We start from the raw sequence: 15,221 nt of genomic DNA, 5'->3' as shown, positions 1-15,221 counted from the left end.
TTGAAATTTTTGGGCACCCCTTAATTTTTAGAAAATAAGTATACCTAAAAGTTCGTAAATCCAATTTTTGCAAGAAAAAGACTTACTGTAGGACCTATTTAAGAGCGATAATGAGTGAGTCACCATGATTCTACAGAATTGAAGCTTATTATATGATGCTGCGTGGCTACTGACATATACCCAACTGAGCAAAGAACCGTAATCGCCAATCTTGGGCACAATGCATGAGGAGAACTTGAACTTAACACAATGCTTATGGCGTACCGTAGTGAACATCCACCTAAATGCCGTATCTTACCCGTGGGTATTCGTAATGAAGTTCATTTTATAACCGCCGGGACCAGGACTGAAGTTTGTAATTTCGCTATATAGATTGGATTAGCTTTTTCGTCGGACCAACAATTTACTTCTTGAAAATTAGAACTTTGTAATAACCTTGTTCGTATTAACGAGAGTCTCCAGTGTAAGGGCTACAAAAATGTGGCAATCGTTTTCTTCAAAAGGAGAGCTATTTATTTTACATGAAAGGTCATTGTATCAACGCCTGCAGTACAGGTGACTGAAAAGTATCTGACCAACAGGGTTGAATGTGTTGGGGTTAAGGGATAATTTAACCGCTGTTATGTGGTGGGATAAGGAAGACTTATGAAATTTTAAATGTGATCGATTTTTGTAATTATGTGCAAGGGGAATCGGATTAAAAATAATTTTAACGTACATGAAATGTAAATTTTATCTATTGCAGGATGTCACTACAGCATCTGCTTTCGAGGTTCATTATTTTTAAGACTTTTTTTCTATTACAGTGTCACTCTGGCAAATTAGGTGGTGGCCATTATGTTTCATATGCCTGCAATCCGAATGGAAAATGGTATTGTTACAATGACAGCAGTTGCAAAGTAAGTAAAATTAATTGTTTTCTTTACAAAATACATAATACTTATTTTCCACTGAATGCTAAATTAATGCCAGATAACGGATTGGTTATTTATTCATGGAGTGTAGAGTTCATGGTTGGGGGGACCTTTGTTTGGTTCCTGGCACTTCAACCCTTCTTGCTCCATTGTACTTACTACATGTTTAACCTGCCTGCCACTTGCAGACAAGATACAAGAGCACAGTGATTAAGGTGTGAATACTGTCCCTCCCAATCATTGTCTGGGCCCAACATTGCTTAAAATGTTCACTGCTGTCTCGGTCTTAATGACCAAAGAATAAGTCACTTTTTTGGCCTCTCGTTGCAAGCCTTAGGTCACAGCTACTTTGGTGCTGCATACATGACGTGATCGACACATCGAATGCACACGAAAACTCAAATGGTCCAAGTATTGAAGCGAGAGGAAAAAGAGAAACACTTGGCACGATGAGTGAATTCGTCTAAAAATCCACGGCAGGGAGTGTGTTAACTTTGATCATCTTATGGGAACCATTGCATCAATTTGGCTGGGGCATTTCCCTTCATGGAGTGGTTTTTAATTTGACATTAATTATTGATGACTTGAACCCTTGATCTTGGGATTCTATCAAATTACGAATCTATGAATAAAATAGGATGTGATGTACCTAATGCTTGAATCCCTGGCCTATCTCTAATTTAAATTTAAAAAAATGCATGATGAATTTTGCTTCTCTCATGATTGAAATACCTATAATTAGGGCCATGAAAATTGATAGATAAACTGGGGGTGGAGCAGTATACAAATCAAATTTATCTAGCGTTCTTAATCTTGAACATTATATCTCAGTAGTCAGAAGAAAATTTAGCACATACCTAATAAGTCACCATTAATTACTTATTTGAAAAAAACAAATACCCGTGCATGATTTTCACTCTCGCTCAATTTTTTCTGTGGTCTTAAAAAAAAAAAATCTGACGCAAAATCATCAGAATTACTGCATTAATGCAACAATACACTGGGCTTATTAGTTCCGCTAGAATCCCCTTCGTAAAATGGAAGAGATCGTGCGCTAGCTGTATTCATGGGAGCACCGTGTTCCTGTTTTCCAAGCCTCGCCGTGCACAACCACGCTCCGTGATCACAGATACATGTACCGCAGCAGTTGCAACCCAGGCAACTTGTGTGAGATGCGACTACGTCGCGTGGTGCCTGACAGTGTAGTTTCCGACGTCGAGTTGTGGTTTTAAAGCATTCGTGCAAACCACTTTTCTGTATCCGTGATCACACAGCCACTGATGTGTGGTTTTCGAAACCAGGCCTTGCATGATGCATTAATAATACGAGTACAACCATGCTATCGCCGCTAAAAAAATTGCGAGTTGGCTAAGAAAGCTCTCATTGAGTCCGGGGAGCGCTCTAAAATAACAGAATACCTGAAAAAAAGCGGGCGACTCCGTAAAAAGTTATCACCGTGGCTAGTCCTGGTATACTTTAACAAAAACAGAATACCTGCGTAAATAATAATATATTGTTTGTTTTAGGTAAATTAAGAACATTGAGAGGCATTTAAGTGAAAGTTTGGGTTATCCATGTTTTCCGATTATTCGTGCCATCTCTCCCCAGCATTAGCCTGGATAATTGGGAGTGTACTGTACTCATTTTCAATTGTTTCTGATCTTGTAATTCTCTTTGTTAATTGGCTATTACCCTTGAAAGATCATTATTTAACCCATTTCTGCCCAAAAAACTTTATGAGATTTTTCAAATCTTTTGGTATTTTGATCCTTTAGCCACCTAAAGAACTCCTGCAAAATATTGATACAGCATACCGCTTTCGAAAAATCATTCTTAGTCATACGGTTACTCTGGGAGTTTTTGGGGTCAAAATCTTGCGGGTACCTGCGATCAATTTTGTTGGAGGAAAAAAAATTTATGCAAATAGTTTTGGATTTAGAGGTAGTGAAAATCTATATAGGCATAAAAAAAAATTAAATTTTCCGTATGAAAGATATCGCAAAATATAAATATTTTAAAAAATTTGGTAAATACTTAGGCTTTCAAAGCATGTTTCAGATTGAGCATTACTTTTTTGACTGGTAGCCCTTGAAACAGGGTATGCAAGCTCACGTAGGCATTTCAATCACGATGCTCGTACCTAGCTACTAAAGAATTGCCGGCACAGAGCAGGAATACTTATTTCCAAAATGTATTTTTATCCTCTTAATATCTATGCATGATCTTAATCTAATAATCATGATATATTTAAATTTATCTTCATTTTTTGTAATTGCCCGTCATAAAATATTGTTTGATTACATATAAAAATGGTTTAAAAAAGATGTACTCGCATGATTGAGCATTATAATATTATAGTGAATCTCACATGCCTTCATATAAGTTATTTCATGCATGTTTTTTAAATTTTCATTGGTGATAATCCCTGGAATTAAACTGTTTGAGACTTAATTTTTGTGAACCGTACATTTTTTTCTAGGAAGTTACTGAGTCCCAAATTGACACCAGTTCAGCATACATGCTGTTCTATGAACGGAAGGGTCTCTGTCAACAGAGGTACATGCCCAATATTGAGGGAAAGGTGCCAGATGTTCGAGATCTAGACGAAGAATTTGACTCAGATCTTAAAAAACTTTGCAGTGTTATGTAAATAGTCAATGTAAGAGAGTGAAGTTCCAGCCAGTTGATGTAATCAAACGACTAAAATGGTGAAAAGATATTATCAAGCCATTTAGTTAAGGCTGATAGAGAGTAATTAAATGCTTGTTAATGTACATAGGTTTGAATGGTTGTGAATGCAAATGTTTGAATGGTTGATGCTATGTGAGGAAAATGAGCCTATGTGAGATGAATACATGAGAATATTTGAGTGACAGTTTTGTATGAAGTCATTTTGAGGCATTGGGCATGCAAGTCTTGGGCAAATTGTTTACGGCTTTATTTCTGATGCAACTGTGAGGAGTAATGACAGACTTCATTTGTGGTGCACTGATTTTTTGTGTAGGTAAGTTATAATTGTTGGGGAAAATGTATCAATGAAGTTGTTTTTGTGACTTACAATGCGTATTCACATTTAAAAAATAATGGCTCTGAAAATACAAAGCGGTTTTGTAAGCATTTCTGATGTATCACAAGAGCTCTGAATATGAAAGTTATTTTGTCAATGAAACTGATTTTTTTCTAAAGATATTGTGAAATATACTGTCATGAATTTCAGGGAAATATTATTTTTAAATACAACATTTTTGCATATCTTTTCCAGTTCAGTTATTTGTACAGATATATGTGAATTCCTGTTAGCTCCATGATTGGTATGATTTGTGGGCAATTCAACATTTTATATTAACAATGATTATGTAGTTGTTAATTCATGTTACGCTTTGTTGATTTTAGTGAAATTTGTCAGTTTAAATTTCATGTCATATTTTTTTAGCAAAAGCCTAGCTGTCCAGATTGTAATATATTTGTTGAAATTATTGTTTTTTGATTGTCATTTGCAGTCCTTAGATATGCATGGTTATTAATATGTTTATTGATAAATATATATTTTGTTGCAATATTAGCCTGATATACATTCAGAATAATATTATATGTGTATATCTGTTGTAGTTCCTGATGTAATTTTAGGTGTTCTTTTGTCTTTATGTTACCAGCGAAGATTACCTCCTAGCCTAGAACGATTTGAATTAAAATATACTCATAATATTGTTTGATATTCCTCCTCCGTGCATGGAGTAAGCCATCACTTTCATGCATTGAAAGACATTAACTCCTAATAAAGGGGTTGTTCACATTGTTATGCATGTTTTAAAAAATCTTTGAATTGTGAACATTGCCAACGATTGAGTGCACCTGTGAGTAATGAAATTATATGGTCCTCATATGTGGGACAGACTTTTGCGCCTGTGAATTTCTATGTTTGTTATAATGCTTTACAGCAAGTGGCATTTTATATTTCTATGAGCTTTACTAGTGATAACTGATGCCTTAATTGTTCTTTATTTTGTGTCTAAATGGCATTGGTGCGAGATACACTTGGGGCAAGATATCCAAACTACTCGGGGTATGAACTGTGGTATTTAAGGCATTTTTGTCAGTATCTTTATATGAAAGTGGGAGTATGGTGGGCTGTGCATTTCATGAATTTGCACCTTTTAAGGGACAGGTCAAAACATTCCCTAAATATTTTTCCCTTGATGTGAAATGTGATTGCTATTGGCATGGCACAAAATTATCAAGTGTTTTTTGAAAATATCTTCTTTTGTGGCCTTTTGAATAGCTTTCAACACGTTTTGGCTTTATCTTTGGAAGATGTTTGCTCGGGGCAGATGTGTCCGTTGTGTAGAATGCTGTCATCCACTTTCCTTCCAATGGTACCAAATATCCGTATTCCCATTCAGGGAGTGAAAAAAATTATCTATGACATAGTGTATAATAGTTACTAATGAATGAATTATAAAAGGTAATAGACTGATCAACTGCTGTTGCTTGTAAGATATCGGGTTCCTCTCAGTCCTACGACTGGGCTGTATTGCATGAAAATATTTTCATTCATGGCCTAATTTGTTCCGTATGCAAACAGGAAAACAAGTTTCTCTTTATTGTTAAAATGTTTATGAAATATTTGGGATAAAAAATGTGAGGTCCAGCACATGAAGATGATAATTTTTTTTTCTTTTGAAGCTGACAGGAGTTATTGTTTTGTATAAATTGAAAAAATGTAAAAAATTGCTAGTCTCCTCTGCCTGTTACATTGTTCTTGGGAATCAAAATATTTTTTGTTGCTGATGAATGTCTTGAATGCAGCAGGCAGTTATATTGTAATAATTTGCTCTTACTCTGTGTTATTAAGTTTATGGCAAATTTCTAAAGCATGCAGTAATGCTGTATCTATTGTAGTTAAAATAACCATGCAATTTGTATATAATGTATTATTTTCATAAAAATGTATAATAATGTATTGTGTGTATACTTTTATCCAGTGAGATCGATTTATACATAATTTGTGCCATTACACCCAGCGTATCTGCATTGTATTATAGATATTCCCATATGCTGACTGGCTGATGCCCTCTGAGGGTCCTACATTATTCAGTCCAGCAAGCAATAAAATCCTATGAGTATATATAAAAGGTGTTTTTATTTCTTAATTCATCATTATCATGAGTCATCAATCCAAATATTGATTTGACAAAGCTCTCCACTCACTTTTTGTATCAGCTAATCTTTCCTCACACAGTTCTCCTATTATTCATCCTTTGTTCCACACACCATATTTTTCATTGCAGGCCTTCCTTTGCCATTCTTCCCTTCCACTTCCTTTAACAATAATTATCTGAAATTGTAAACATTCGCCTAAAAACTGAAATTCATTGTTTTTCAAATGCCTGGGAAGATAATTGTATATGTATAATTTTTTTAATTCTGGGCAAAGCATTTAGCATCTGTCTCGCAGGTTTTGACTCACTGACTCATTTTATAGTGTTTTAACCGGTAGTAAGGCTGTGCAAAAACTTTTAGTCAAAACACTGAGTGAGTGAATCCTTACATCAGAGTGGTGGTAGGATGGTAGTGATCTCAAATATCAACAAGTATATTGAAGTATGGAAACCTGGCATGAATTATATCCTAAATTGAATATTATGAGTCATTATCAGCAAATTTTGGGAGGAAAAGTCAAGATAATTGCAATTACTTAGCTCTACTGGTAGCAGGCAGCAGTTACCCCAGAAATCACTGATGATGAAGATAGGGTCGCTAGTATCTCCGTAGACATATATGCACATATTGTATTAAATATTACTATTCGAAAACATCTTGAAAATTTTTCATTGAGTCCAATTCTCTCTCGGAATCAAAATTTAACTAATCTCAGCCTAGGGAGAAGAAAATTTTGGGTAAATGAAAAATTGAGTCTCTAAGAACACAGCTTTATTTAGATGTATGAAAGGTTCTGATGTAATATACAAGTCGGCATGCTGTACAAAGACTGTATTACATCCTTTTTTTAGTTTATTGGCTTACTCTGATAAGCATTTTGATTCTTCAAACAGTAAAATAAAAAAGGGTAAAGCGGATATATTTACATTTTTTTCTCATGAAAGGTACTGTAGCTTAATATAAAATCACTCACACGCACACATTCTCAGGATAGTCACATATTTGGAATTTATACATTGATAAATCGTAGCTGAAAATAGCTATTTTAGATTCTCACATTCTCATTTCAGAGCAACAATCAAACTCATTTTTGTTTGGAATAATCTCTTAAGAGGCCCTCAAAATTTTAAGTCACAATTTCCCTATCACATACTCAAGCAGGAGAAACAGTCACAACAGCTCAAATATTTGATATTCAGAAGCTTCTCAGTGTTACTTTGGAAAAGTTAAGTGGTGTTTTACCACGTTTATATCAAGCCCACTGTCACATTTTATTCCTGCTCATAATCATTCAATTTGAATACATCATCTCATGTTGGACAAAATATGGCGGAGGATGAATCCTCATCCTCTCGAATCCGTTAGGTAGGTTCTAGGTGCACACTATGGTGAAACATATTTCTCCCCGTTGAACTTTAAGTTGTTCTCCAACTTTCGGGATGAGCATGTTAAGTCACTTGAATGTATCCTGAGGAAGGATAATTCAGTATATGGTCTTCTCCATCAGTTACCTTAATTTCAACTATTGGTTTCAAGGTCGCAAAGTCATCATAAGTACACATTGGTCAACAGTAGCAGTAATGCGGTGCATTTGGAAGACGGCTTTCTTGAAGGAAGTTGGTGAAAAGAAAATCTAGCATCTTTAGCATAGATACTATTTCTGAAGGAAGTGTGATTTAGTGTTTTTATCATGATTATTTTGTTTAATGAATATGAATGGATTAGTGTTACACTGCCACAGAGAAAAAACACCAAATGAGATTTTGGATTCCTTATCGACATACTGGATGATTAATCTCAGTCTACATGAAAATAGAGGGCCATACTATGGCCATTACTTTGATGAAGAGAGGCTTTGCAGTTTTGTTTTTCGTTGAGGACAATATGGAATCCAACATCTCTTCAGTCAGGTTTTACTTGAAAAAATTCCTTTAGTTGTAGAGAACTAAAATACGCAAGAAAGAGAAGTCAACTCCTGCAATTTAAACTTTGATTTGGTTTCATTTTTATGCCTAAGAAATAATTTTGATATCACTGTAACTTCCGTGTTTGGCTTGTAACCACGCTTCTATGGATAACTTTTGGTTTATTTTGAGTGACCAAATCCAGTTTGATTTCATAGGGGATGCATCATTCATCACCAACCTCATGAACACCAACCACCACCTCATGATTCAGCCCAATTCTGCCAGGACTGAGTTGAGATCTTCTTGGAGGGAGACGTACATCTCCTTTTGCTTCTCCAGCTCATCCTTGAGTCGATCAATATTTGCCTTCAGCATATAGTTGCCTTTTTTCAAGGCTGCCAAGGAATTCTCGTGTTTCTTAATCATCTGTTCAAAGCGGAAGGTCTTCTTTTCGGGGGGAGCCTTGGGGTCCTCAGGCGGAATGGTTGTGTCATCCTCCTCCTCACTCGACTCCTCCTCGCTTGATTCCTCTTCACTCGACTCCTCCTCTTCCTCTTCTGCTTCCTCCTCTTCCTCTTCATCATCATCTCCTTCCTTCATCAGTTTCGCCATCTTATCCACCTCTTTTTGTAGTTTCCTGTACTTTGATTTCTCTGTATTAAGTGTCTTTGTAAGCCTACCGTGCTGTTCCTTCAGCGCTCGTCTCTCCTTTTTGGCTGATCCCTCTTTTTCCCGGTACGACTTGAGCTTGGAGGCAAGCATTTTCATCTCCCGTTGATGTCTTCGCTCTGCCTTGGCCTCCTCGTCCTCGCTCTCCTCTTCGGAGCCGGAGCAGCTTTCCTCAGTGTACTCAGACTCTTCGTCTTCCTCTTCAGTCTTTCCGTCTTGCTGCTTGGGCAACTGTTGGGCAGCAGCGGCGGCCACAGCCCTTGCAATCTCCTTTCTCGAGGGCTGCTTTGTCAGGGGGATGACTTCGCTCCCAACTACCACCACAGGGTCAGTCTGTACTGCAACGGTGCAGGTTGGAGCTGTGGGGCCACTTCCCTCCTTTCCTTTCAGTGCAGCTTCTAGTTTCTTCTCTAGGAGAAGAACCTTGTGTTCCTCATCCTCGAGGGTTGCTTTGGTCAGTTCTAACCTCCTGCAGGCATCCTGGTACTTCTGTTGGTAGTCATAGGCAGTCTTTCCAGCCAGTGCCACTTGAGCCCTGTGGACACAATAAAATCTGTGAGTAACTGGGTACATAATGGGTTTATTTGAGTTCTCATATACATCCTTGATCAATAAAATCAATGAGTTCTGACATCGTAATCCCAGATTATTGATTTTTTAAGTTCACTCGATACGGTTGCATACACAATTAGTCTTTCTGAATTCAACAATTATCAGCTGCTAGCAGATACATATATTATATAGGTATTAGTTAATCAAATGAAAATCACTATCCATCCAGGGAAAAATTTTACCGCAGGAATTATTCAATTACACAATGTGCTCTTCAAACAAAGATCACGAGTCTTCAAATTGCTGTGCCAAAACTTAAGTAATTTGCCACCTTATCATTTGTGGTTTCCTTTCATATAATCCTCAATATTTTAATATGTACCACTTTGAAAAGTGGAGACAAAATCAAAACATACAAATAACGTCTTTGGCTATTAATTATTTCATGTGTCTTAATCAGAGCAAAGAAAAATGACCTCATGTATAAACCATAAAATAGTAATCACTTCAAACATAAATATGTAATTGTAAGGAGGATTGCCATTTTACAATGGCTGAGGAAAATTGCTCTTAAAAAATCTTCATGAGTCATCCCTCTATAGACTGATTAAACAGCTAATCCGAGCTTACTCGGAGCCATGATACTTTTGGAACTCAGATGACCTTGTTAAAAAAAAATACCTGCTTGGTCGTCCTCAAAAACGAATGAACAGAGGATTTGGTGCTTTCCCGGCGAATCTTGTTGATGAAGTCTTCTCAGGAAATAAGCCGGGTCAGAATCCATTGAAACTTTGGCAGCAATGTCCATCCTGACCTGACTGATTTCCCGAGAAGACTTCATCAACAAGAATGAGCAAAGCTTTTATATATAGCAGGTTTATGTACATAGGCGGATCCAGGGAGGGGGCACAGGGGCACGTGCCCCCCCCTCCCCAGACCCTTAAAAATATGCCAGATTTTTAATACGGTCCCATTATCATTGCGTTCCTTTTTTATGATGAGGTATCCTTGTGCCCCCCCCCCCCCTAAAAGAAATCCTGGATCCGCCCTTGTTTATGTATATGGATGGCTTTTAAAAATAAATGTCATTTTCATGATTAAGATCCTGTAGAGGGAGATTGGAAATAAGAGGAAAAATGAGTAATTGAATAATTCGTAATGTAAAATGTTACTTCTGGATGGAAATTGATTTTTACGTGATTAACTAACACCCAAGCTCTTATAGCAGGTTTGCATCAAACATGCAGAAATACTGAATTATGTATTAGATATGACAGTATTAAGTTTACTACCAATGAATCATATGTGGACATTTGAAAAATTGAGAGCAAATGATAGAACATGTCATTGTGATACTTTTAGGCTTACCTAAGTGCATCAAGAGGATCTCCAATTCCAGGGATGCCACAATCTGTGGCTTCCTTGAGCCGATCCCTCTCTTCCTCAGCCTTTCTTGCCCTTTCTCTCTCTTTTTCCAGCTGCTCTTCGATCGCAAACACTTTTGCCTGTAGCAGTCGGTTCTCCTTTTCAGCTTGTACCTTATTTGCCAATTCAAGAGCTAGCATCTGCTTTGTGGACTGGAGGTCATCACGAACTTTGTCTATGTCATCGAGCTCATCAGGTTCCACTGCAGCTTCTTCTTCAGCCTGTTGGATTTGCTCTTCAATTGTCATCTGTCTGCGGAACTTTCGGAGACCTTTTGAGGAATAGATGAGTGAATTTAAGTTCTTTTGGTTTGTCTCATCCATATTGTTGTCTCATCCATGAAGGATGACTTACATTATGGCAATTTGAGCCTCAATTAAGGACTTTAATTGGTCTTGTCTCAAACTTTTTCAAATGAAGAATTCTTATTCCTAGTGAATTCGTCGTTTGTTAAATCATCACCTTGTATCTACCTAGCCCTTTCTTGCAAAATTTCATTGAAACAATGAAATGATATCATTTTAATTACATGAAGAAATTACATAACCACTTTTCTTAGCACTTTCCTTTAGAAAACCCTAGCAAACACAATGTTCATTTATTATCTTTAAGCCATTCTGAGGATAATACATATGTTTTAAGTGGGTGCTTGTCTCTTGTGGGGTAGAGGTGATTTTAATGCAGTGTGGACAAACCTTGGATGGGTGAGGAAGGAAATATATCTCCTTTCTGAAAAATTTGATGATTTCACTCTTTTTGGAAACATGGTGATCTGTACTTTAATTGTGATGCATCCCACAAAAACATATTCCTTAGTTTATTCCCGTAATACTGCAGAGCAGTTAATTAATTTCATGAGAGGTTTGTCTCTAATTTCTTAGTTAGTGTGTATTGGTGTTTTTTTTAGGTTATTTCAGTTGTAAATTAAGGTTTTAGTCTTGTTTGTTAATTAAAGAAAATATGTCTTTGTATGTTGTCAGTGAGGCTCTGTACTTACCTTCCAGATTAGGTCTACTTCTATCATTTGTTTCTGCTTTCTTGAGTCTTACTCCTTGCTGGATCTGATTGAGCAACTGGTTGTGAATATTCTTTTGCTCAGTCTCATAAATGAACTGGAAAGTGGAGATAGTTTTTCATTGTTCATTTCACCATGTTTTATTTCTGGTACCATATAATTTACTCTATTTCAAAATTATCATAATAGACTCTCAAACATTGAATCATAATAAATGCAATACATATACTTATATGGAATGCATTTGCAAAATATAATTCAATTGATCATGAAAAATAGCAAAAGAAATACATATTGACATATATCACCATGTATACAGCATATCATTACATATTCTTAAATCACACTACATGCTATTTACCTTTTATTAAAGAAAATTTTGATGGTCTAGATTTATTGGTAGATGGCTTAGATTCTGACTCCAGGTTTTGGCATTTTGACATTATTCTCAATACAATCAGTGAATTGAAAAAAATTCTGGATTACTGAGCAAAGAATGGAAATTACATAATAATTTTGCCTTGTTTGACTTTAGGATTTTGAGCTATGAAAAGTAAATGGGAAAAATGATGGTTAATTTTCAACAGACGATCAATAGTTATGTGTAGTTGATGTTAAGAGTGAATTAATGTAAAAAAATTGGGATAGGCTGGTGAAAAATTTAAACTAATTACTGGAAAGTGAGGTTTGGATAATTGAGTGTTGGGTGAAATTAGATGAGGGAACTATCTGATGGAGATTTTCAGTGTATCAAAATTTTAGGCAATGTGACTGATAGAGACAGAAATAACCTAGCAAAAAGTCAAGTACATAATCGAAAATAGAAGCATACTGTTTTGATATAGAGTTAATTATTTTCATACAGGACTGTCCAGTTGGGTGAGTCATGAATCTGGGCAGACCTGTATGTTATCCAGGGTTGTGTATTCAATTGCCTAGACTATGGATGACGTTCATAGTACTTGGTGTTGTACCCGAGTGGTCGATGTAAGATGGCTTTGCAGATAAAATGTGGCATCCCATCAAAACTTGGTGGCCTCTGAATGTGCAGAACTCCAGTGAGTGGAGGGGAAAGTGATTGTGGTGGTGGAACTTTGAAGGGGAGGCGAAGTGCTTTGGACTGAGTCAAGCTTAGACCTTGAATGGAGTCAAGTCCCAAGCAAAATTGGCGATTAAAACCTACACCTACACATCACGCAACTTCTTCAAAATAGACTTGCCCATTCCCAAAAAAGACATCTGTGCAGGGGCCACCAAGGTTTATATGGACTGTGACAACCACAGCTGTACCTCATACCAAGGCTAAAGCAGCTCTGGGCTGTGAATGCGTATGATGTAAAAAATGAAGTTACTGAAGAGCTAAGTGGTCTCTGCAGTGACGTGGAAAGCTGAAGTTCTGTGGTTTGATTCTTGGGCCAGATGAATATTGAATTTCATTGCAATGCCGTCATGATGCAAATTCAAAATTACTCTGCATCTAACTGTTGAAAGCTATGCGGGTCTCCCACCAAGTTATAAATTCTGTTTCTGCCAAAATTGCAAAGCACGAGCTCATCCATGCATTCTGTTTCATGGATGGCTTCAGAGCTAAATTAGTATGCTCCAAAACTTTAGCAACTCTTAGCTTTATTCGTATACAGTTGCTTGGGTTTTCTAAAGGGCAAAACTTTAGCAAGTTATAGCTCTTTAGAATACCCAAGCAACTGTCAGTGGCCAAAATTGATATGGTTTTGTGTGATGACAGTTTGAATGAGCTGAGTCTGAGAATTTTCTGTGAGAGTGAGTGGAAGTATGGATTGTCTGAGGCTCTCGGGTCACTGGTTTTTCTTGAATCAGCCATTGTGTTCCCAAACAACCAGGTGGGAGGTAGGGGGCATGCCCCCCAGAAATGAGGAAAATTATTTAGAGTGAAGTACCATAATCTGAATAAGTTAAATGAATAATGCATGAGGGCATGGCGGTGGCATGCTTGCGATAAACCGTTATATGGATAATCATTATTGTTCATATAATTTAAATATAATGTATCTCGTGGTGTCCCATATAAAAATGAGTTAACCTAACCCACGAAGATTTAGGCCTCCATGCTATTATGCATCAATCATTTTGATTTGTCACTAAGCACTTTAGCACTATTAGCCTGGGTATGTGTTGCAAGAGATAGAGGCAAACCTGAGGGGCGGAAATTGTCTAGCCTAAGTTGGTGAATATTCCTGAATTGTCCTGACCAGGGGCGCAGCTAAGAATTAAGGCTCGGGGCGTTTTTATGCGCCACTAATATTTACGGGTGTGAGGTATTGCATACCTACCAGGGTAAGCAGGAGTTGCAGGGGCCCTCATCCAGAAAAATTTTAAGAATAATGGTTCAAAATGGCGAGTTTTACGGCTTTTTGAGGGATATTTCATTAATCCTAACACTATTCTATATGTAATACTGATTCAAGTAAGTAAAATGGATTAAACTTAAAACTTTCTCTGAGCTCTGGGGGGGGGGGGGGGGGGGGGGGAGGGGTTCATCCCCCAAATACCCCCCTTGCTGTGCCCCTGGTCCTGACTGACACAATTATCACGGAGTTTTAAACTGGGGCCAAACTAATATTTAGGGTTAATGGTAGTAATGGAAATACAGTGAAATCCCCTCCTCCTCCCACCCCATAACGACCATCTATGTACGCCTCGTATGACGGCGGATTGTGTGAGATGAGTCTGAGACGATTCTCTGCGGGTGTAGGTGGATATCCTATGAGGCCTCAGGCTCGCTACTTTTTCTCGAGTCAAATGGGGCCGCCTGGGGAGCTCACCTCGTCGGTTTCTCGGGCGTCCTGGTCTTCAGGCTCCGCCGAAAGCACGCCATCGCCGGTGTCCATTTAGGATGGCGCGAGGATGGGTGACCCGGTGGGCAAAGACTTTCCCCGGTGAGAGGAAGAAGGAAGCGCGGAGGGCGTGCCGGGGCTGTGGGATCGAGAGCCTTTTGCGGGGCGCGCGAGCTGCCAGTGCCAACTCTCCGCTATAAAAAATACGGGTGACTGCCAACTTTCCGCTCAAAAAATACGGAGGTTTGCCTATTTTTGAATCGAACAATGAGAGTAAAGAATGAGGCGCTGGAACAAGCCACGCCTGTCGGATTTATGGTTCTATCAAGGCTCTCCAATGGAGGATACTCTGGGGAAATTTGAAGTGCAGCACTACGTTGGCACCGAAACTGTTAAGGGTTAAAATGTCAGTCGAGAAAACTTTCTTAGCGGATCGAATTCTCTCGATGAGACGTATCGAAAATTTCCTCACCGGCCTTTCGGCTGTTGCTATCTTTTCACCCTTCAACCTAATCACGTATTCAGCAGAGATGCATGATGTAACATCTGGGTTTGTGGTTTTTTTGAAACCTTATAATCGCTTCTAATTCTATACTGGATACACAACTGGAGTTGTAACAGTTTGTGCCCTCAACTGACCAAATACTATCACTAGAACTGGTATTTTAGGTTATTGGGACGGAATTCTGGCAATATTTTGCTGGAAATTAATGACGGTTGTTTGAAATTCAAATTCGGAACCAAATAGTCTTCATGGCTGGTTGAT

At 37.7% G+C, this 15,221-nt stretch overlaps 2 protein-coding genes across 5 annotated transcripts in view; one reads left to right on the top strand and one right to left on the bottom strand.

Annotated features, from left to right (window-relative positions):
* Positions 1-6,046, top strand: part of LOC124156239 (ubiquitin carboxyl-terminal hydrolase 32) — a 54,708-nt gene extending 48,662 nt beyond the window's left edge. For both annotated transcript variants that reach the window (XM_046530650.1, XM_046530651.1), the window contains exons 28-29: positions 807-899; positions 3,394-6,046. In XM_046530650.1, coding sequence (XP_046386606.1) covers positions 807-899; positions 3,394-3,564 — 264 coding nt within the window. In that variant the 3' untranslated portion in view covers positions 3,565-6,046. The remainder of the gene's footprint in view (positions 1-806; positions 900-3,393) is intronic.
* Positions 6,047-6,828: 782 nt separating this feature from the next.
* The window catches only part of LOC124156238 (DNA ligase 1-like), a 57,842-nt gene continuing 49,449 nt past the window's right edge, over positions 6,829-15,221 (bottom strand). For all 3 annotated transcript variants that reach the window (XM_046530647.1, XM_046530648.1, XM_046530649.1), the window contains 3 exons: positions 11,625-11,739; positions 10,571-10,898; positions 6,829-9,185 (listed from right to left, as the gene is read on the bottom strand). In XM_046530647.1, coding sequence (XP_046386603.1) covers positions 8,249-9,185; positions 10,571-10,898; positions 11,625-11,739 — 1,380 coding nt within the window. In that variant the 3' untranslated portion in view covers positions 6,829-8,248. The remainder of the gene's footprint in view (positions 9,186-10,570; positions 10,899-11,624; positions 11,740-15,221) is intronic.

The sequence above is a fragment of the Ischnura elegans genome, chromosome 3 (genome assembly GCF_921293095.1).
Source record: "Ischnura elegans chromosome 3, ioIscEleg1.1, whole genome shotgun sequence".
Lineage (NCBI taxonomy): Eukaryota > Metazoa > Arthropoda > Insecta > Odonata > Coenagrionidae > Ischnura > Ischnura elegans.
Note: the sequence above shows the minus strand (reverse complement) of the source record. Positions and strands in the feature narration are given on the sequence as shown.